The 23,950-nt window shown below is 35.6% G+C and overlaps 2 protein-coding genes across 3 annotated transcripts in view; one reads left to right on the plus strand and one right to left on the minus strand.

The window, feature by feature from the left end:
• SUPT3H (SPT3 homolog, SAGA and STAGA complex component) overlaps window positions 1-20,920 on the minus strand; it is a 263,386-nt gene extending 242,466 nt beyond the window's left edge. Inside the window, exons 1-2 of one of the 2 annotated variants that reach the window (XM_070956653.1) lie at window positions 20,830-20,920; window positions 17,532-17,632 (exon numbers count right to left, since the gene is read on the minus strand). In XM_070956653.1, the coding sequence (XP_070812754.1) occupies window positions 17,532-17,632 (101 nt within the window). In that variant the 5' untranslated portion in view covers window positions 20,830-20,920. Of the gene's footprint in view, window positions 1-17,531; window positions 17,633-20,829 lie in introns of those variants that run through there. The other variant, XM_070956657.1, reaches the window with a different exon arrangement.
• Window positions 1-23,950, plus strand: part of RUNX2 (RUNX family transcription factor 2) — a 168,426-nt gene that overhangs the window by 14,604 nt on the left and 129,872 nt on the right. The window lies entirely within an intron of this gene.

Consider the following 23,950-nt stretch of genomic DNA (forward strand, 5'->3'; position numbering starts at 1 on the left):
GGAGTCTAGAAAAAAATACAACTAAGAGTAGATCTGACTGAAGTATCAAAAATAATTTATAGTACAGGAAAAAAAATAGTCTCTTTCTCAAAGCACTAGGACCAGAGATCATCCAATGAGGCCAATTGAAAGAAGATGTAGAACAGATTAAACAAAATATAATTACCCTGTGAAATTAAATGCATCAAGGTGTGGTGATTGATACTCACTTAGATCGACTTTTAAAAGATTTTGGATAAATTAATGGAAGATGGTGTCATCAAGGTCTATAAGTCTTAAACACTAAATGTTACCTCTAGATTGGAGCTGCATATTCCCAAATACTAGGAGATTCAAAACAATGGTGGGAGAGCAAAATGTTTCCATTTCCCGCTAGAAAAAAATCTGGTTGGCCATTGTAAGAAACAAAATGCTAGATAAGATGGGCCACAGTCTGATTTAGCAGAGCAATCATTATGTTCTTATGGAGCAGTTCACAAATGTTTCAAATCCAGAGAGAATATCTGCAGTTTTATTATTCACTGAAAACTGGAATAAGAGTCTCAAATTTTCTAGGACATTTAAGGAAATAGCCAATATATTATGAATGCCAAAAGAATAAATCTATTACAGTGATTAGCTATATTGTATTGTAAAAAGACATCAGGTGTTCTTGATATCTGTCTCCTTGCATTTCTATAAAACATGATAGTGCACTGTGAAATGGCAAAATACCAGGTGCACTGGAGAGTTTTATGTAAGATATTCTCTCTCATCCTTAAAAAGAATATGCTTGCTACCACTGCATGGAGAGTCATATTACAGAAAAATAAAAAGAATCTTGCATTAGCACTACTCATATATATCTGAGCAGTATGTTCTATTCTTAAAATTTAAGACATCCAATTTAACTATAGCAGAAATGACAAAAATATTTAGTAAATAATAAAAGAATGTAAGTAACAAAAAATCTGATTCAATATACAATCTACGTTTGAGATTGAGATTTATAGCACAACACAGTAACTTTTTCTTCAAGGACATTTTGGTTTTTTATAAATGGTGCTAAGTGACATCAACTTTTGTAGCAATTTTGTTGGTGATTGCCCTATTCTATGCGAAAGCCACGACCAACGTATACAAATATATTATTTGTATACGTTGGTATATGTAAATATATTTACAGGACTGCCTGATGCCACTGACTGCCTCCCACCGACCGATATGCTCCCACAGAGAGGGCCTCCTCAGGGTGCCGTCGGCCAAACAATGTCGACTGGCGACTCCCAGGGGGAGAGCCTTCTCTGTGGGGACTCCTTCCCTATGGAACGAATTGCCCCCGGATATACGAAGGATCCCCAACCTCCGTGCCTTCCGTCGTGCACTGAAGACCCTGTTATTCCAACAAGTCAGTCTGATGGGACAATAATTTTAATCGGGTTTTAAATATGGGTTTTTAACATGGTTTTATAAGGGTTGTAGAATGGGAATTTTAAATTCGGCCAAAAATTGAATTATTTTAATATGGTTTTTAAATTTGTCTTGTATATTGTTTTATTATGGCTATTCACCGCCCTGAGTCCTTCGGGAGAAGGGCGGTATAAAAATATAATCAAATCAAATCAAATCAAACAAATATATTAAATATGCATCCCTGAATTAGGGAGGGCATGGTTTCACCTCTGCTGCACCTTGTAGCAATGTAGCCCTTGCTACAAAATAATTGCAAAATAACTACACAATTGCCTTTGAAAAAGAAACACAGTTTTAATAATTAAGTAACAAAAATGCTTTTGAAAATTAAAAAGATGCAAGAGGATTAATTAACATGTATTTATCACAATTTTACTTGGCAATGAAAAATACACAGAATTATTTCCTTGTTTATTGGTCTGAAGATATTATCATCTGATTCAGAATAATCAGGGGAAAAAAGTTGACCACATTATTCTCTTGCACATTTTGCTACTAAACTGGTGCACTGTAGAATTTAAAATATAACTTTAAATCTTAAAATGAAATTTATGAGATTGGGAATGGCAGAGATGCACATCTGGTTTCAATGAACCTCATGCTGAAATAAACAATTATAGACAAAATAGAAAATATTACAATACTGTAGTAGCTAAGTCCACTGGAGGGGGTGGTTATATCATAATAATAATGTATAAAGACAGATTTTAGAAGAAGAGACATAGATGTACTCAAAATTAGGTATACATATTTTATCTTCCAGTGAAAAAGCAAACATCACATCAATCCATCCTTCCCATGCATGATCATGGTAAATGTGACCATCTTGCTTAATTTGGGAATTTCCTGAAAGGTCTATAAATATAGTTCTAGTTTAAACAGACCTGTGTTTCAATTCAGTATAGGGTATCTATTTTATATTACCAATATATAAAATCTCTATTTATACGCTAAATGTATACTGCAAAACTATGTTTATAGAAGCTTTAAGAAAGCTGTATGATTATTTTAGAAAATTTTTTACAGATCCTTATCTGGATAGACATTTCCTATTTAACACTGTCCTGTGATCTTCCATAATAAAAGTCCCCTTTTCCCCATTTCTTTCATATTCTTGAAATTATGATTTCTTAAAATCTCTTTGCTATCATTTCTCCCTTGTCATATTTGATGAGACTTGATGAGCTCTTGTCAGTTCTAAAACTGCATTAGCAATGGATTACGGTTTGAATTGTGTGTGTGTGTGTGTGTGTCTTACCTTAAAATTCATCATCAAATGGATTTACCAAGAATGGGTCAGCTCAGCTTAATCTCTTGGGGGAGAGTGGTTTTTCCTAATTGGCTAGCTTTGTTGTTGATTGTGGGGATACTATAGACATAAAATATATTGATTTTGGCAAATAATTTTGCTAAAATGCATGGACTTCTTATTAGTAAGTTACTAAAGTGCAGCTTTAGAGGAAATGGTTCTGGAACTGGAACTTTAACATTATCATTAATGACCTGGATGAAGGTTTGAAAGGGGCTCTTACTGAATCTTCAGATGATATATAACTTGGTGAATTATACACCACACACGCTATTCAAAAGAAGTATCTAGTAAACTGTTAGGAACAGCCTTCCCCAAATTATTAACAGTGATGTCTTTTGAAAGCATCACTGGAAGTCTTGGCATAAAGCAGAACATGCTTTATGAAGCAACACTTTTGAATGCTTTACACAGATCTACTACATAATACCCTAGAAGACAGAAAGAATATCCAAATATTTTGTCAATTACAGAAATAGCTTGAGAATAGGCTGAAACTTAATAGTAAGTAACTTTATTTACTTAGGATAAATACATCAGACAGACAGATGTGGAATATTTAACTTGGTAATAATGCATCTGAAAAGAATCTTAAGAGTTGTAGTTGATTGCAAACTGAATATGAGTAAGCAGTATTATACGGTTACAAAAAAAGCAAATGCAATTTTGGATCACATCAGCAAAAGTATAGTTTCAAAATCATAGGCTATAACAGTTGGCCAGACTGCTTTGTCCACAGTAAGAAAGACTCAGGAAACAGGAAGCAACAAAGGGCAATATTGATGATCAACAGACTGGAAATCAAGTCTTAAAAGGAGACAATAAAGAAAATTACTTGTGAAAAATAGTAAGGAATGTGATGTAGCAATTTTCAACTGCTTGTAGTGTCGTATGGAAACTTATCAATATTTCTTTATTCATAAGATTTATATCTACTCATCTTATACAATATAAAGCAGGTGGCTAATAACAATCCAACCACTATAAATGTATAGAAAATAAAAACCAGAACTCTGGAAAATTAAACAAGACCATCACACTTCAACCAAGATGTGTTCTTAATCATTCCACAATGTTTAGCAATGGTCAAATTGAATCTAGATTTCTGGGGTGAGCAGAGGATTCAACTCAATGGGCTAAAATATCCTTTTCAATTCTATCAAAAAGTTTGTAAGGAAGAACATTAGACTCCGCTCACTTGCAGTTTTGCTTGTTAAGCAAAACTCCGATCTTAAATTAATGCAAATCACCAGCATTTAAGCCATGATACCATCCTAAGGAAGAAAGTTCTCAGTATATTTTTATTTATTTTCAATTACTTATTATTTTAGTTTGATTTCCTCATGGGTTTCTTTACAAATGTTTGGGGGGTTTTTCTTTAAAAAGAGGAATAGTTTATTTACATCTGAGGGAAATAATCATCCTATCTTTTCTTGATATAGACTATCCTCCCCATTTCTTACACAATATTTCTGTTCATAAAAATAACATATCCTCATAGCTGAAGAAATGGACAAGTTGGTGTAAAGCATGTTTTCCATTAAAAGAATCAACACATAATCTATTATATCTATGTGAAAGGTAAATTATTTTTTTTCCTTGAAATCATTACCATTGACCAAGGGGAAAGAAAGTAAATCATGCACAAAAAGTTAGTTGCAGGAAAGCAGGTGGCTTTGAAATGGAAAAGTGGACTCTGCCTCGTTGAGTGAGGAGGCCTTGACAAGGATCTGACAAGTATGTCAGATCAGTGGATAAAGAATCTATCCCTCTTCAATCCCATACACGTTTTTCTAGAAATTTCAATCTGACAGGAGCTTCACACTACAGATATACTTACTCTACCAGGAACTGTCACTTTTTAAACCACATTTTCATCCTGTTTTATTCCCACCTTTCTTTTGCCTTCCTTCTTAATATACCAATCCTTTCCCGTTTTTTATTCCTGATTTTGTACTTCATGAGGGTTTTTTTTCATTTCCACTAAGGAAATGTGGAGCGAGGAGTATGTTGGCTGACAGAAAAAGGAAAAAAGTTAACTGCTAGGCTACCAGCACTCTTCTTTGTTTTAGTCTATGTTGTCAGAATAACATGTGAGCAAGGAAAGCTGACAGAAAGGCTGCCTGGCTATCAAAATGTGTTTCTTCCTGCATAGAATATCTCACTGAAAGTGATTATGTATATAAAAATAAAGACACTAGAAGGGAACAACTACATTAAACCAAATCATGTTGACTCATGCATTAAGTCAGTTTATAGCACAAGATCATTAATACATCAGTATAATAATGCAGTTACAAACACTGCTGCTAGAGTGGGAATCATATAGCCTATTCATCTATATTTTTCTCATCTTCAGACCCACACCCTTCTGCACTGTAATAGTCACAAAATGCCACACTTATATTAAGGATTTGTCATCTACTATATGACTGTATCAATGTTGGTCATATCTTTCATGAAAGACTTTGTTATACTATTGTGCCTCAGCTTCAATTTCTATCTGGAAAATGGGAAAGAAAATGATCTTCCTTCTGTGAAGTCCATTGGATAAGGCAATACAACTTTGGCTTTTATTAGAATCATTAACTGAGCATTGAGTTATTTAAAACTAATGTGTTGTGCTCCAAAACCAAAGTCAGACAATTACTCATTAGTAGAAAGACACTAGATTCTGTTAAACACACACACTACAGCTAGCACAAAAAGTACACATAAATTATGACTAAATAGGTTACAGGAAGATTTAGCAACTGAGTTTTGTTTTATAAGACACTAAATGTTTTATCAATGACTCTGAGTCATAAATCAGGTGAACAGAATAGGACGTTTGTTAATAGTACAATAATACAGCAGAATAGCCATTTAATTCTCATGTGGCCCTTAAAGATCATGGAGTCAACACCATTTTCTTTTACTGAAATATATTTTTACAATTAGAAGGCCAACCAATCCCTCTGATCAAAAGGGTCAACACATAAAATATTGAAAATGAAAATTAGGAGTTTGCAAACTGATAACTACTTTAATATGTTAAATATTGTTAAATTTAACTATTTAAACTATTAAAATTACAACTGGAAGAAAAAGCTAGCATTAAAATAAATCATGCAGAATTTCACTTGGAATAGACTGACATGCACTATCTAATTCTACTTCTTGATTCTAATTTTCTCTTACAGGGAAATAGAACAAAGTTACTGTGATGTCATCCATTATAGCAATGCATTCAGTAATTGTGATTTGCCACATAATTCACACTTAGATCCTATTTTGGCTTCAAGAAGCTCAGCATATTATCCAATTCCCCCTCCTATTTCATTTACCTTCAAAGTAATTATGTGGGAAGTTTAGGGTAAAAAAAAGTAATTAGCTCAGTAAACTTCACGGGTGAATAGAACCTGAACCTGAGGTCCAAAAATTTAACCACTATTGGAAAGAGATTATGTTTGTGCCAAAGCAAATATTGTTTAATATGCTGCTACCTGCCTTAAAAAAATGAAAGACTGGAAAAGTATGAATCAAATAATAAAAATAATACTCTTTTTAAAAGGCAATCCTGTCCTTTTTGGGGTGGGAAATCCATTCATATCAGTTAGTTATCCCAGCATAAACCAGGAAAAAAAATACAGTAATGTCATGTTATTGAGAAACCATTAATGGAAGTAATAAAAACAGAAAATTATAGCAATATATATTATGCCATGAAAGCAAGGACTTAAGGGGTGCTACTTCTAGTTAACAGTATGCCAAGGATCCAACTATATAAGAAGTTAAATAAATAAAGGATAATATTAAGTATAGTATAACATGGACAAATAACACCCCAACCCACTTGACAGAGAAAATAGGAGGCAGGAATATTAAGTATGTTCGCCACCTTGAGTTATATATTATAAAATATATTAAAAAGGATGAGAGTCTAGCAAAGGTTGGTATTGACTTTTTGCAGTCAAACACTGGGAAGTAAATGTTCTAATAAGAAGCAACCACAAATAGCTCTAACTCAACTCCCATATTTATAAATTGGAAAAAACTCATTATATTATTCAGTCCTGAATCTATTCATCTATGCAGATACAAAATTACAGGGAAGTCTAATGTAGTCAAGGAAGAAGTGCAACAAATGATCTGTTTTGCTACCGTACCAGGACTGCAAATGAAAAAGTGGTAGCCCTTTCACTGGTCACAGGTTTTTTTTTTCCCTGAGTTTTTAATTTTTTTTTAATTATTTAGCTGAATAGAAAAAAAACCTCCCCACACACATGTACTTTCATACATGTACATATATATGCACATTTTATACAGTAATTTCAATAAAGGATCTCCATATTTCATTATAATTGATCTTCTAAGTGTTATATTACATAAAGTTGGCCAATGACCCAAATAACATGTTTTGAATTTGACATTATAATTATCCAAGCATAATCTATATCTTTAGGATGCAAGTAACATAAGTAACTGGGGTCACACATTTATCTTTTGAACATAAGGGGAGGTTTTTAGCAGTAAGAATAGCAAGGAGACTAATTCCCATAGTTGAGCCATCAGTTTCTAGTTCCTTCAAAATAATACGGATGTCTCAGAGTCAAATTAATATGTGTAATGATGTTTTCCAGAATATAATAATTTTGGGACCCTGTATGATAGTAAAACTTTACAGCTTAAACTGATTGGAGAGAACATTATTTTAGTAACACACACACACAAGTATGTGTCTTGCTTCCTTTGTATAAGCATCTGGTATAGTTTAACTGAAAATCTCAGACTCCAATTCCTCAATTACCCACTCTTCATTTTTCTTTGCTTGCCTCACAGTCCATATTAGTTATTCTTCTCACCTGCCCCCCACCCCATTTTTTACTATCGGCTTTTTTTCAGGACAAACTTCTAGACAATTAATATATTAAATTACTAGACACCAAAAGCAATAAGCAGCACTTAAGAAATTAACTCTATTTTTTTAATAACTACACAGTCTCTAATCTATTTCTTATGGTCCTGTTATTTTTTTATTAAATAAATGTTCTTCAGTCAGGAAGAACCTAAACAAAACTTTCTCCACTATCGTATCACAAACTTGCAAAATAAAAGTAGATAATGCAAATGATGTAAAGAGACAACAGGAACACATCTTAATTGCAGACATTATCACAGGTAGTCTGAATCTGAATCCCAGATTCAGTTCAACTTGCTTAATACCGTGGGGATGCTGCGAACGTTGTAAGCATGAAGACCAACAGTTTTAAGTCACTTTTTTCAGTGCCATTGTAACTTTGACCAGACAATAGATAAATAGTTGTTAAGTAGAGGACTACCTTTTACCCATTAAAAACCAATATACTTTTCAAAATGATGCATGATATCTCTCAGGCTCCCTGCACCAGCTAACCTTTAAAAAAAACTCATCTAATAAAATAAACCGGCAATTGACAAGCTGCTAATATATTCAGTTGGATAAGATTTAGAAAATTGAGTAGGAAATAAAAACCCCTTCATAATCTTTACTATTACCACTGTCTCTAGGCCCATACTATAGACCAGTACAGAAATAGCTTTGAAAAAGTCCATGACAGTCATTACAAAAATATCAGTTTAGCCCAGAAAAATTGGACAGGGGGAAAAGATTAGCTTGTCTTAACTTTCTTGTATATAAGAAAAAGAAGAAGAAAATTAGCTTACCTTAACTTTGTTGTGTATAAGAAAAAGAAGAAACTCTGTTTAAATATTCTGTTGTTATTATTATAATTATATATAAAAAAAGTTTTGTTGCTGACTTGGTCTATCTTAAAAAGCTGACTACACACCTCTGTCATTGTTACAAAGATGAAAATCAACATGTTTTTCCTGTCAAATTACCTAAATAAAGTTAACATGTGTTATTCAAGAGAATGTTCCCATAAAAGTGAACACTAAACTGGAGATGGTATGAAATGTCCAGGATGCTGAAGAAATATTGGGGAGCATCTTTTCCAGTTTGCCTTCTAGGCAATGGGCTAGGGTTTTGGAGTTAACCACAAGGCATCAAAGTAGCCATTCTCTCTCAGCCCACAGGGTTGCTCTTGTGGGGAAATTAGGAGGAGAAAAATGTGTTGAATATGTTTACCATCTTATCTGTAAAAAAAATAAGGCGGGATATACATAAACAAATAAATAGAAATTATCAGAAGGTCTGCTTTATTAGACTCCGTATTCATGCAGGGAATTCAGATTACGATGAAAAAAATGTTTTTTGAGTAGCAAAAACACAAGGGCAAAACTAATGGAAATCATGGCATCTTCCTCACTTAACACATATTTAAATAAATGTTGGGATTTGGATTTATTCAACAAAGCTATATACATTTATTCAATTTATATTTAGGCAAGGGATATATGTGATACTGCTCCACATTCACGCACATCTTTTAAACTAGTAAACAACAAAAGAACCTTGCATAATTTGTTTATTAAGACAGACACATGAAGTTCATTATATATACATCCGTTCTACTGCAGTTTATTACAGATGACTAGGCCTGTTTAGAATACAAAGCTGAATTAGAATAGGAATTGCTTTAGTTTCTCAATTGACTCCCACTTTTCAAGATGTTAACAGCAATCACCAGATGTAAATACGAGCAACATTTTATCTTGTTTGGGAAAGAAGGAAGGATAGGGGAACCTACACTACAGCCAGTGAATGCAGGGAAGGTAGTATAGCCTGTGGGTTTTAGCATCTCTGTTCTACCAAGCACCGAGGATAGCAATACCAAACAGAAAGAAGTGGCATATATGAACAAATCTATTTCAGATATAGTAAAGCATAGTGACACATACTGCTTTTCAATCGAGATCTAATAAAGGGCAATGGCTAACAGCAAAAGGCAAGAGCTCACTAAAATTCCTATATTTTCATCTTTTTTATGTCATCTCCGATCTGCAATAAAGGGCTATTAATACTGGACAATTTTTATAGCTCCTTTAAGATTTTGTTTATGTGTGCCTTTGAGTCAGTGTTGATTCCTAATGATTGCCTAGACTAGTCCTTGCAATTTTCTTGGCAAGATTTCGGAAATGACTGGCCCAAAGTCACCCAGCTGGCTTTGTGCCTAAGGCATAACTAGAACTCACCGTCTCCCAATTTCTAACCTTATGCCTTAACCACTCCACCAAACCGGCTCTCTGTTTAAGAGATTACTGAGCTAATACAAATCACTTAGAACAATGAAATGTAGAGCTACTAGATAGCAAAACACTGTGTATCCTTTCTAACAAAATTTATCCCTAATGTGACTACTTAGGGTGTTCCCTCTGAATAATATGCAATGTACAGCATACAGGAACATCCTTATCTAGTTTGATAATACCTTTGATTTGGGGGATAGAAGACTCATGGCAACTCCTTCCTAACAGAAGTTTTAAAGATTCAAATTGAAAGTCCAACACAATAAATAAGCTATTTTTACACTCGATAAAATGTTTAGATTCAGAAATTCAATCATGGAATGGAATACAGAAATCCTGTGGTAACCTCAAATTACAGCTTGATCTGCCAGCCTTTTAACAGACAAGATCATTATTATCATTTCCTTCCAACATCAACCAAAATCAACTCTCTAGAGTGATGGAAATGACAATAATAATAAACACATTTGAAGATTGAAATAAAGTAAGAAAATACTAGGAAAACACACAGGGTCACATTTAGGCTAGAACACAGACCACTAGTGGCTAGAACAGGGTTGGCTACTGTGTAACCTTAAAGATGAAATATATCTTGCACTTTCAGGAAAAATGCATTCCACAATACAACATTCACCTTTCTCTATTGAGAAGAGAAAAACTTTGATCTAACTGGGATATTTTATAGTAACTTTAAACATATAATCCACCTGATTTTAAGTTTCTCTTTTCTTAATAAATAAAAGTTGGTCAATTTGGTATAGTGATTAAGGCATCAAACTAGAAATCAAGTGACTGTGAGTTCTAATCCTGCCTCAGGCACAAAGCCAGCTGCGTAATCTTCAGCCAATCCCTCTCTCTCAACCCAAGGAAAGAGGCAATGGCAAAACACTTCCAGAAAAATCTTGCCAAGAAAACTTCAAGGACTTAAAATGTCCAGGCAGTTGCCAGTAGTCAATGCTAACTTGAAGCCAGGAAAATAAAAGGTGGTCAAACTTTTTATCATAATTTGCTTTAAGTACAATAGGATTCCACAAATAATGTGCCATTCCTTTCTTAGAAAACTGATGGGATCAAACTTTAAACATGCTGAACCACTATTCTCACCCCACCACCATCCACAGAAAACTGACAAAAGAATGAATTACTGAGGAATCTTCATGTAGATTTATTTAATGTTTTTGATATTAAAAGTACCTTAGAGAAGAATTATCTTGAATATTACGCTAGCATATTCAAAATACAATACCAAACATAAATAGGTTTAGTCTTTTCATTAAAACAATGAACTATACCAAAGCAGAGCTAAAAATACAAAAAGTTACACAGAATACAAAGATTATAAGCAAATATTTAAAATTATACAAGTGTTTATTACAGACACACATACTATCTGCTGTAAGCTTGTACTGTTCTCAATGTAAGCTTCCATTTTTCTTTCAGCTGCTGTGACATTTTGAATGTGTAAGCATAATATTGGGCTCATGTCTGAACATTATTTTGCATTTAACACTGTTATGGCAGTTGTTAATATTTCTTTCTGGATATTATTACTTCTTTTGGTTTCATTCCCCAAGAGAGATTATGAAACTAAAGTCCTATGTTTTGAAAGGTCTTTTATTTAATATTACATGACATTTCCTAGCATACAGATCTCAAAATATACGATATAAGTGCTTTAAAGAAAAAAATAATTATCTTGAGTGAAGAATACATTTTTAAAATATGAATGATTTCTAATTGCTACTGATACAGTATATTTTATAATACTGACAAAATGCAGTTTATTAATACAAATAACAGTATGCAATATAGTTAAATACTAATAACTTAGAGGTTTCTTGTCCTGCTTCTCTTTGTCTCATTAGTCACCGCCTTCACCTGACATACCGACAACACACAAAGCAATTTTCATTCCCCAAATGCAAAAATGCCAACGTACACAGTACATAAGACTTTTTCCTGCTTAAAAGCCTTTCCTTCTTAAAAGTCCTTTAACTGAAGACTACTTCATATATAAGGAGTGCAAGTATTAAATAATCGTTCTCTACATGGAATGTACCAGTTTTAAGCTGTACGTAGTCCAATATATTATGAGCTTCAATATATTTCTCATACTGTGTTTCCCCGAAAATAAGACGTCTTATATTTTTTTGAACCCCGAAATAAGCAGTTGGCCTTATTTTCGGGCAGGTTTTATTATTTTGGGATGCGTTGAGCAAGTCGGGGCTTCTCTTCCTGTCTTACCTGATTTCCAGCTCTGTCTCCCTAACTAGAGGAAATGGAGGGGACCGCTGCGCATGCGTTTAAATATTTTTGGGGAGAGCTTATTTTCGGGGGGGGCTTATTTTCAGGTTAACAGGGTATATTTAATGGAAAGATTAAATAATTGAAATGAGCCTTTTTGGAGTCAAAATCATTACATTTCTAATTTCCACTCTGCCCATTTTAATTATGTTTATTATGTTTATTATTAATTTGTACTGTAGCTTTATTCTTTACAGGAGATGAAGGAAGTGTATTCAGTGTGCATACTCATGTCTTGACATAAATTATATGTTAACATAAGCATAACAGTAGGAAAATTGGAATTTTTCTGTATGTTTCCATTCCTCAATTTAAATTTTAGACCGTAGAGCAAATATCATATATGGAGAATCATCAGGAAATCTCTCTTTTTTTCACAGTCCCATTAGATCTTTTCCAAAGCTGCTTCTGAGGTCATTAAGAACAGCTATCGACAACGGCAAACTCAATTATTATCTCTTTACGATAAAACCATTTCTTAAAATCTTTAAAGACTGATTTCATTGAATAATATGCTTTTGTACAAATAAATGTGCTCTAAGATAGGAATATATATTACATTGTTGTTGTTTAAGCCTTGAATTCTTGTTGAAGAATCCTAGAATAATTGGCCATTAATGCTATAAATCAGAAGCTAAGGAAAACAATTTTAAATTTGCTCATAGTCTATTCTTATCATGAAATTTTATTTCTGCTAAAAAGACTTCTTTTAAGAAACAAAGTAGAAGAAATAAATGTACTAACTCCCTCAGTTCCAATGAAGTTAACGAAATAGTTGATAAATTATTTCAGAATCAGGATTATTTGTTTGGATAACTTTTAAAATCAAAACTGTCCTTGGTCTTAAAAGAATATGAAGATGTCTACGTTTTATATTTCTGCAGAATCCATGTATTAATAGGATTTGGATATATACTTTCAAAAGTGCTTAATTAGGAAGTCTGCAATTATAATAAAGATGCTTCTCAGCTGCTTATCCATAATTTCCACATTCTTGCCCTTTGATTTCCAAATTCAAGAAATGTTCTGTTTTATTTCCTCCCAGTCCAAATACCAAAACATATTATTGAATTTGTATCACTTAAAGTTAAGAACAAAATATAAATGTACTGCTGGATCAGAGGAAAGAAATGAAGTATTACAAAAGAACAAAAACAAAATGTACTACTATGATATCCAAATGAAAGATTGGGGACTCAGTTCACAGATATTTTAAGGGTAAATCCAGATGGTTGATTTTTAACTGCTCTACATTCCAGCAAAGAACATCAAGTGGTACTTTGTGAATTCCAATTGTTTTTCTTCACATGACTGCAGACATGTACCAGGTTGGTTCAGGGCTTCAGATTAAAAGGCATAAAAGTACCATGGAATGGAGATGGCCCACAGCATGTATTGGCAACTCTTTGTGAAAAAGCAATTGGTCAATTAGGGAAACCTTATTCTATAGAATAAGGATGTGGTCAAACAAGAGATGACAAGACTGAACATCGACATCTTAGGAATCAGCGAACTAAAATGGACAGGAATGGGTGAATTTAATTTAGATGAACATCAGGTATACTACTGCAGGCAAGAATCCCTCAGAAGAAATGGAATAGCCTTCATAGTCAATAAAATAGGAGAAACAGTACTGGGATATAATCCCCAAAATGACAGAAAGATCTCAGTTCGAATCCAAGGCAAACCATTCAACATCACAGTAGTCCAAGTCTATGCCCCAACCACTGGTGCTGAAGAGACTAAAGTTGACCGGTTCTATGAAGACCTACAACACCTTCTAGAATTAACACCAAAAAATGATGTCCTTATCAGAAGTGCGGGCAGGATTTCAAAGAGACAGAGGAACTAGAGATCAAATTGCCAACATATGCTGGATCATGGAGAAAGCTAGAGTTCCAGAAAAACATTTACTTCTTTGACTATGCTAAAGCTTTTGATTGTGTGGATCACAACAAATTGTGGCAAGTTCTCAAAGAGATGGGAGTACCAATCATCTTATTTGTCTCTTGAGAAACCTATATGCGGGTGAACAAGCCACAATGAGAATTGGATACAGAACCACTGATTGGTTCAAAATTGGGAAAGGAGTCCGGCAAGGTTGTATACTGTCACCCTGCCTATTTAACTTATATGCAAAGCACATCATGAGAAAGGCGGGGCTAGATGAATCACAAGTTGGAATTAAGATTGCCAAGAGAAGTATCAACAACCTCAGATATTCAGATGATATCACTCTAATGGCAGAAAGTGAAGAGGAATTAAAGAGCCTTCTGATGTGGGTGAAGCAGGAGATGCAAAAGTTGGCTTGAAATTCAACATTAAGAAAACTAAAATCATGGCTCCTGGCCCTCTCAATTCCTGGCATATAGATGGGGAAGAACTGGAGGTAGTGACAGATTTTATTTTCCTGGGCTCCAAGATCACCGCAGACTGCAGCCAAGAAATTAAAAGGCACTTGCTCCTGGGGAGGAAAGCTATGGCAAATCTAGACAGCTTACTAAAAAGCAGATACCTGCCACCCTGCCAACAAAAGTGTGTATACTCAAGGCTATGGTTTTCCCAGTTGCAATGTATGACTGTGAAAGTTGGACCATAAGAAAGGCTGAGTGCCAAAGAATTGAGGCCTTTGAACTATGGTGCTGGAGAAGACTCCTGCAAGTCCCTTGGACTGCAAGGCGATCAAACCGGTCAGTTCTAGAGAAGATTAACCCTGATTGCTCTTTAGAAGGCCAGATCCTGAAGATGAAACTCAAATATTTTGGCCACCTAATGAGAAGGAAGGACTCACTGGAGAAGAGCCTAATGCTGGGAAAGATTGAGGGCAAAAGAAGAAGGGGACGGCAGAGAATGAGATGGCTGGATGGAGTCACTGAAGCACTCAGCATGAGCTTAAATGGTCTCCGGGGAATGGTAGAGGACAGAAAGGCCTGGAGGAAAGTTGTCCATGGGGTCACCATGGGTCGGACACGACTTCGCAACTAACAGCAACAAATTCTATTGAAAAATATAGCTTCCTTTTGAGAACAATCCCACAAGCAAGCTGTTGAAACACAAGTACAGGTAGTCCTACAACCATTCATTTAATGACCATTCAAAGTTACAATAGCATTGAAAAAAGAGACTTATGACCAGTTTTCTTCTTCTTCCTTACTTCCTCTTTTACCACTTTGGGTGTCAAGGGACAAACAAGTTCTGGTTGCTTATTTCTGGCAGCCTCAACCATCATTTTTTTATGCTGTTGTAGTATGTCTTTGATGTTGTCTCTCCACCTTTTTCTGAGGTCTGCCTCATGTTCTTTGGTTTTCTTTATCTTTCTTTATCTTTTATCTTTTATTAGATTTATATACCGCCCTTCTTTCGGACTCAGGGCGGTGAACAGCCAAAATAAAAACATTTGTACACAAAAGTTAAAATAATTTTAAAAATAATTAAATAAAATTTGGCCCATAATTTAAAACATTTCAATTAAAAATCAGTATCAAACTTTAAAACCAACATAGAATCAGGCCGGCCCTCTTTTTTTAGAGAAGTTTAGTTTCTTCTCTAAATACTTGGTATGCTTGCAGGGGGGAAAATGACCAATTTCTCAACTTTGAGATCCTAGTAACTATAGTGGGTTTTTTTGTTTTTGTTTTTGTCGTCTCCTGTTCCCCATGGTCACATGATCAAAATTCAGGTGCTTCTCAACCGACATGTATTTATGACATTTGCACTGTCCCAGAATCAAGTGACCATCAGTCTGGCCTTCCTAGCCAGCTTCTGACAAGCAAAATCAATGGGAGAAGCCAGATTTGATTAACGACTGCATAATTCAGTTAACAACTGCAGTGATTTACTTAATTGTGGCAAAAAAAGTTGCTAAACTGGGGCAAAACTAACTTATCAAGTGTCGTGCTTGGCAACAGAAATTTTGGGCTCAATTGTGGTCAAGAAACACCTGTACTATATCTCTAATTCATGCAGCTAAATATAAAATGTATCATTGTTCCTTCAGAATCTTAAAGTGGAATATATTTCTAATAAGACTCTTTCAAAGTTGCCATAAATTGTAATACTTATAGTTACTAGGATCTCAAAATTGGCCATTTTTTTCCCTACAAGTATACCAAGTATTTAGGGAAGAAACTAAACTTTAAAGACAAGAATACATACCTCAGGATAGCAAATGCCAAGCACTAAAAACCTTTCACATCAATCCAAACTATTTTCCATAGGCCAGTATTATCATAAACCATTCCAATTCACTATCTTACATCTTCTACTTCTGCTTTTCTTTATAAAAGAAAGCCTAAAGTAACTACCAGGGACATACCAACTGGGAGAGGCCATGAAATATACAGAATAATCCATCTGAGTTACTCATTTTACATCTTAAAAATAAAAGTGTGAAGTTCTTTGTCTATAAGAATGTTTTGTCCTAGCTTAAAAAATCTGAAGTTATCTTTTGAGGGATGTCACAAGAATTCTTCTAAATATGTCATCTCATTGTTAAAACAAATTAAATCTACATAAAGGTTTAATACATAAAGCATAGTGCAATTTCAATTTGGATAGCAAATCTTTGCCGTTAAAAAATTAGGCATCATATTTATAATAATACTCCCTCTGGAGGTCTAATAGAAAGATATCACTTTTATCTTAAAATGAAAATAAATTGGTCAATAAATAAGAAGCAATGATCATAAATAACAATCTTACTTCCCTTATATCTATTCTGGATGTACATTAGAGAAAATGGCATGTGCTAAAATGTCTTTCTCTGATTAATAGAAGTCTTTCTTCTAAATCAAGATTTGTAATTTGGTCCATTGTAGAAGACAACTAATCACACTTTAAATATGGAATGAAATATGTAATCTATAGCTCTATAAAACCTACATATCATGGACCAATAAAAAAACAATAAAAGAAAATTAAAAACAATTTTGTGGTTTCATTGCAAAGGAGAACTGGATTAATTCACTGTAAATCATCATCCCTAACATTCTTATTGTCAGGAGGAAGAAAACGAAGTTCTAAATTATCTACATATGCTAAGTTTACTATAAATGCAATTATTTTATTGTTAAGCATAAACAAAAGTAGAAAATTGTAAAGCTATTATAAAATATACATAGCATTTTATATTTATTGCCTTATTTACCATTCAAGGGACCTCCTTACTACTTTATTCAATCTTGTAACACATTTTACTCTTTGCAACATCAGATCATAAATACATATTAATCAAACCTTTCCTTTACTATTGCCTAGCCATAAACTTTGTGAGATGTAGAAACCGAATTATACTCACATCATACTTTGCAATTCTAGAATAAAGTTTGTTGATCTCCCAGTCCCTCTTCCACTGCTAGATGGAACAGCTGACATTGGGCTGGGTCCAGTACTGCTCATCTAAGTAAATAGCAAACAAGGACAACACATGAAATTTAGCAAATGAACCGCACAAACCTTCAAAGGTATTTGAACGTATCAAACCTAACTGTGCTCCAACCAAAAATTTGCAATACTTTCTTCAGCATGTAAAACTTTTTCAGGATGCATTTTATCACACAGGTAGGCAAAAATAATACATACTAATAAATATTATTAATGTGACTTCAATTCAGGCTTTATTTTGACCAACATCCTGCATAAACATCCAATAATTTTTCTAGTGCTAACCTAAAAGGATTTAATATTTAATATGTAAGTTGAATTATATTAGCTATACCATCATACAATAATTACTGTGATTGAGATATAATTCAACTGGCCTTAAATTTTGATCCCTTTTTGACATTCCTTAAGAGACTAACCACTGCACCATTCAAGTTAAAATGCTTGGTCTCTAACAGTCGTTTTTATGCAGATTGTTTACAGGTAGCATTGTTAACGTTTGATAAATTTAAATAAGGTAGGCAGGCAGGCAGGCTGACAGAGACAGATACACAGATATAAAAATATCCTCTCTCCCCATATAAAATCAGAAAGGGTGATCCTGAGGTTTTTCTCTTAAAAACTGTCATCTTCAGGTGTCATGGCAATCGATTTCATACTCATTTTCCCCCTCCATTTCTGCCTCCATTGTTTTTTAGAGAGGGGGTAAGGGAGGGGAGGAAGAAAGGTTCTAATTCCTATATCCCCCTTCTCAAACTGATGTCAGCACTCACAACATTTTTGTTCAGTTTTAAATGCCTGAAGAGGGTTTATGTGTGGCGTGGCACCATTAACTTATCCTCAGTGCATCCCTAACAAGTTTAAGCTCTTCCTTTGGGATAGATATTTTTCTTTTAACACAGAGGACGGGTAATCGTTTTAAAATGAACACCTTAGACTTTGGAGGCTTAACTGGCCATTCAAAGCAATCTATATTTCTACAAGGGTATAAGGCTACAAACACAAACTTCCATTAATAGCACCTCATAAATGCTATTTTCCAAGTCATTCTGCACTTTCCATGTTCAAATTCGGTAAGACAAACCATTATCAAAGAATTATTCCAAATTAAGGGTAAAACTTGAAAATCTCCAGTCACTTTAAAGGTGCTGCTGGGTGTTCACTGATGTTCATGTAATATCAAGTGTATCACAAATTGCAAGGTTGGCAAGAACTTTGAAAATCATCTAATCCAAGTCCGTATTCAGTTTGGAAATATACTACTACAGTATATCTAATATCTCCAGAAAAGAATAGTCCAGCATCTTTTGACACAGTCTGTGTCATTGTTAAATTCTTACCATTAGTAAGATTAAACCTAACATTCAACTAAAATCAACTTCCTTGTAATTTACAACTATTGTTTCTTATCCCATCTTCTGGAACAACTTTTAAAAGCTCATTCAACACTTGAAGACCTCTATCATGTTTCCCCAGAGTCATCTTCTCTCCAGACTAAACACAGAAAACACCTCCAAGCATTCCTTCATGTTTTTCTTTTCAGGCCTCTTATCATCTTGTCTGCTTTTTCATGGTTATGTCCCAGTTAACTCGTCTTCCTAAAATGTGATGCCCAGAATAGGATGCAATATTTTAGATATGGTCAGACTACCAGAGGGAAAAAAAACATTTCTTGACAAAGACATTTTGTCAATCCAGAACCTGGGTCCTCAGCTGAGTGACAGAAGTGCTAAGTGACCGAACTGCCATAAAAAATGTTGTAAACTATTACAGTCATAACATAACAACTATCTGTATAGGAGTGCATTTCCCATTTTAGAACTTCATGCAAATTTATATTCACTTTTAAATTCAATGCAACCATTTTTTTTTTGCACATACATCTGTGTATGGATCTTTCCCCACAGTACATTATCTACTCAAGCCTGTGATGTTTTCAATCCAGTATAGGCAAAGGTGGGTTTCAGTAGGTTCTGAGCAGTTCTGGAGAACCAGTAGCGGAAATTTTGAGTAGTTCGGAGAACCGGTAAATACCAACTCTGACTGGCCCCACCCCCACCTATTCTCTGCCTCCCAAGTCCCAGCTGATATGGAGGAAATGGAAATTTTGCAATATCCTTCCCCTGGAGTAGGATGGGAATGGAGATTTTACAGTATCCTTCCCCTGCCACACCCACAGAACCAATAGCAAAAATTTTTGAAACCCACCACTGAGTGTAGGACTTTCCATTCTCTCTACCCAAATTCATGTTGCTGATTTCTACCCTTTCTAACCACTTGCCATATAATTGAGTAACAGGAAAACAAATTTCCCATGCAACCTCTAATCTTGAACTACTTTAGTGTAGAGTACACTGTGGCTGAAACAGTATTAAAGGAAAACTACTATAGTCCTTTACTCAATATAAGACCTGAACAAAGCAGCTGCACACTTCTTCAAATATGCAGGGATAGGATGGAGAGGTGGCTGAGTCGGAAACTGCACAAGCCCCTTGTGAATGGTAGTAGAATTATGTCAATGCTTTGTTAAAAAAACAGCTGGGTTATCTCGGAGATGTTGATCTTCTTGGTCATCCAGATGGAACCTTCAGGAGAGGATTGGCTTCACCTCTGTCTCGAGAAGGAAAGCCCTCCCTTTCAGTCTTTAGGTTTGCTTTTTGGAAATGCTGGTGTTTCTCAGCTCCATTTTGAGGGCCGAGAACAGAAAAACGAGCAGTTAAAAAACAGAAGCCACCGCTGCCGCAATTGGAGGCTGTAAGCAAGAAGACACCTCCACCCATAAGCCCCACGTGGCCGCCGGACCCAGTGGCGCGGCGAAGCCGATATGGACGGCGGGCGTCAGGACAGACACTCCCCACCACCACCACCACTCTATTCGAGCCAGCAAGCTGGCTAGCAAATTGGCAAAAATCTCCGGCCTGCACGTGACCTTTCCCGGCCTAGGAGAGCCACATGTTCGCTTGTCATGCATGCTTAGTCGGCATTTAATTCCACCTTTTGGTTCATAAACCAGAGACGCCGCTATCCCGGCGTTTCTCAATCTAAAGGGAGATCCGGGCAGAACGCGATTGGCTCGGTCCTGTTCCAAAAGGAAGCGCGGGCCCCTTCGGGACTTTCCCCGGGTCCTGGGAGGAAGGGGGGGGGGGACTGCGTTCTATCCCCGCCTCCGCGCACGCGGCCGCCTGGGCGGGCAGAGGCTCCCCCAACAGTACCTGAGCAGCCCTTTCGGCAGCAGCGGCGTCTCAGCGATCGGGAAAAGCCATGGCGGCGCTTCCTGCGCGAGTCGCGGCGAAAGACGCGTCGCCTCTGATTCGCGGACCAGGCCGACAAACTGGCCACGCCAGGAGGCGCGCTTTCGGTCGAGAAGGAGATTCGCTTCGGCTTTTCCCTGAACGGTTTTTTTTTTTTTTTTTGCACGATTCTATTTTATTTCGTGACCAGTAACTTCATTATTGCCTAAAAGCAAGGGGAGTTCATGTACTACAACAAAGCAGGGAAAATTTTGCTTCCGTTTTGGTCAAAGGTTTTCATTACTTGCCAAGATAACGTGGCCCGAGCGTGGGAAGTTTCATTCCCAAACTGCGAAGAATATGAAGTGTTTTATTGAGATGCGGAAAACATTTCATCAGACCACCCTGTACCGTTAAAAATAATTACTTCCCCCAGCCAAGATTTGTTAGACGGTTTAGATAATTAACTTGTTGCACATCAAAGTCACATCCTATGCATGTCTTATTTCCTTTCTTCCGTACATTAAAAAACTCTGGCAAAAGCAGAAGCACTCAAATCAATTTTCTCCAATAAATCCGACTAACATGAAACTCAAAACCTACTGTAATATTCAATGGGTCAATGTACCGCAGTTGCTCTTTCTTTGAATCTAAATGCAGCTGCATGCCATATCCTGCAAAGTGAATTCAGATGTTCAGATGGAATAAGAGATTATTTCAACATGCTTTAGTTTATGCTTAAACCGTTAGATGAAGATAATATTTTATTAACACTATTTAAAACTAGTAATTATAAAGTTCTAGCTAAATCTTTGATATTTTGGGAATTCTTCTGAAGTCTCTTCATACTTTAAAAGGAAATAAAATATTGCATAAAAAGAGTTTTATTCATAGTTCTCTATATGAAAGCTATCACACTCAGCAATTTAATATGTCATTTTGGACACCTCATGGAAGTTTCATCTCCAGTTCAAAATAGCATTTTGATACTGTAGAGTTAAACTAAATTTGACAGTTTCTAGAATTTAATCTTCTCTAACTATACTTAATAAAATCATATTTCTAAAAATAAACTTCTAAATGTTCATATGAATCCATACTAGTTGTGATACAGAACATAAGTACTACACTGCTTTTAACACTGCATTCCAGTCAGTCTTCATTCCTAATGACTTTGTAGACATATTTCTCTGCTGTAGTTTCTTTGGCAAAAATTTAAAACTGACTTTTCATTATTAACCAAGACCAAATCGTGTTCCTAGCCCAAACTGGTTTACAAATTTATGTTTACAGAGAATAATGTTAACAGCCTTATGTTTAAATAAAATGTTGTTTGGCAAAGGTACTTTAGATTATGTATCCACAATTTATGTGGTTGTAATAATGCCTTTGTTCAAAGTTGAGAATATTAATTTATATGAACTTTGTCAGCTTGGAAGTAACATCAAATAGACATATGATAGTAATAAAAGTCATCTTAGGAAAAAGTTGCATTTTTGTCCAATTCACTTTTTTTTAAAAAAAATTACCATATTAAAATTAAACCTTTTTTCCCCAAATCTCAAACTTAAGTTGTTTGGACTTAAATGCTTTGAAATTTTTTTATAAGAACTTAGACCTTGTGTCAGCAGATGATTTCTCTCTTTTTCATTAAAGTAGCGTCTTCTTTTTAGACTTTTGTAAAATAAAAAAAAAAACTGAGAAAAAGTTGTCTGCTTTAAGAATTAATCTGATGAAAACCTGAAAAAAGCTACTTTAATCAATAGCAAAGAAATCCTCTCCTCACACAAGGTCTGAAGCACTTCAATAGAGAATTTAATTTTAATTTAATTTAATTTCGAATTTATATACCGCCCTTCTCCCTGAGGACTCAGGGCGGTGTACAGCCAAGATAAAAAACATAGAATACAAATATTAAAACATTTAAAAATATATATAAAATTTGGCCCAAAAAATTAAAAATCACAGACTAATTAAAAGAATTTAAAAATTTTAAAAATTTCTTCTTAAGCCAACCCGGCTTGCTGAAAAAGATAGGTTTTCAGGGAACGACGGAAGGCATTGAGGTCCTGGATTCTTCTTATCTCCGGGGGCAACTGATTCCAGAGGGTGGGAGCCCCCACAGAGAAAGCCCTCCCCCTGGGGGCCACCAGCCTACATTGTTTGGCTGATGGCACCCTGAGGAGGCCCTCTCTGTGGGAGCGCACGGGTCGATGGGAGGTCATCGGTAGCAGCAGGCGGTCTCGGAGATAGCTAGGCCCTATGCCATGGAGCGCTTTAAAGGTGATAACCAACACCTTGAAGCGCACCCGGAAGACCACCGGGAGCCAGTGCAGCTCGCGCAGGAGTGGTGTTACATGGGAGCGCCATGTTGCTCCCATCACTACCCGCGCTGCTGCATTCTGGACCAGCTGGAGCCTCCGGGTGCTCTTCAAGGGGAGCCCCATGTAGAGAGCGTTACAGTAGTCAAGGCGAGAGGTGACGAGGGCGTGAGTGACTGTGCACAGGGAATCCCGATCAAGAAAGGGCCGCAACTGGCGAATCAGGCGAACCTGATAAAAGGTCCCCCTGGTAACAGCCGTCAGATGTTCCTCCAAGGACAGCTGCCTATCCAGGAGGACTCCCAGATTGCGAGCCCTTTCAGTGGGGGCCAAAGACTCGCCCCCAATAGTCAGTGATGGAGTCAGAATCATTTTTGAACTGCAGAGTCATAAATAATATCCCAGCTACTTATATGCTACCCTTATCAATGGATAGTCAATAATTTTCTGCAATGATTCTGTTTCTTCTTAGTCCTTTATTAAGGGTTGGATTGCTATTCTAGGTTCCTGTTTTTCAAAGTCAGAGTAAAAGAAACCAAGCAAACTCAGTTTGCAAACAACAGTAGTAAAAACAAATAGTCATTGTTTGTTATGCAGTAATGCTTAAATATATATTGACACAATGCCTTTTATAGTATTACTGTATTCTTTTACTCTGCTTTTATATCAACAACTGCTGGTGCAAAAATGTAACTACGCTAAAGAAATTATGTGATGTGGACTTAGAGACATTAATTGTCAATTGCAAACCATTTGATTCTCCATTAGAGTTTTTCTCATTC

Source organism: Pituophis catenifer, unplaced genomic scaffold (assembly GCF_029215685.1).
Source record: "Pituophis catenifer annectens isolate HBS135680 unplaced genomic scaffold, rPitCat1.0.hap2 SCAF_1, whole genome shotgun sequence".
Taxonomy (NCBI): Eukaryota; Metazoa; Chordata; class Lepidosauria; order Squamata; family Colubridae; genus Pituophis; species Pituophis catenifer.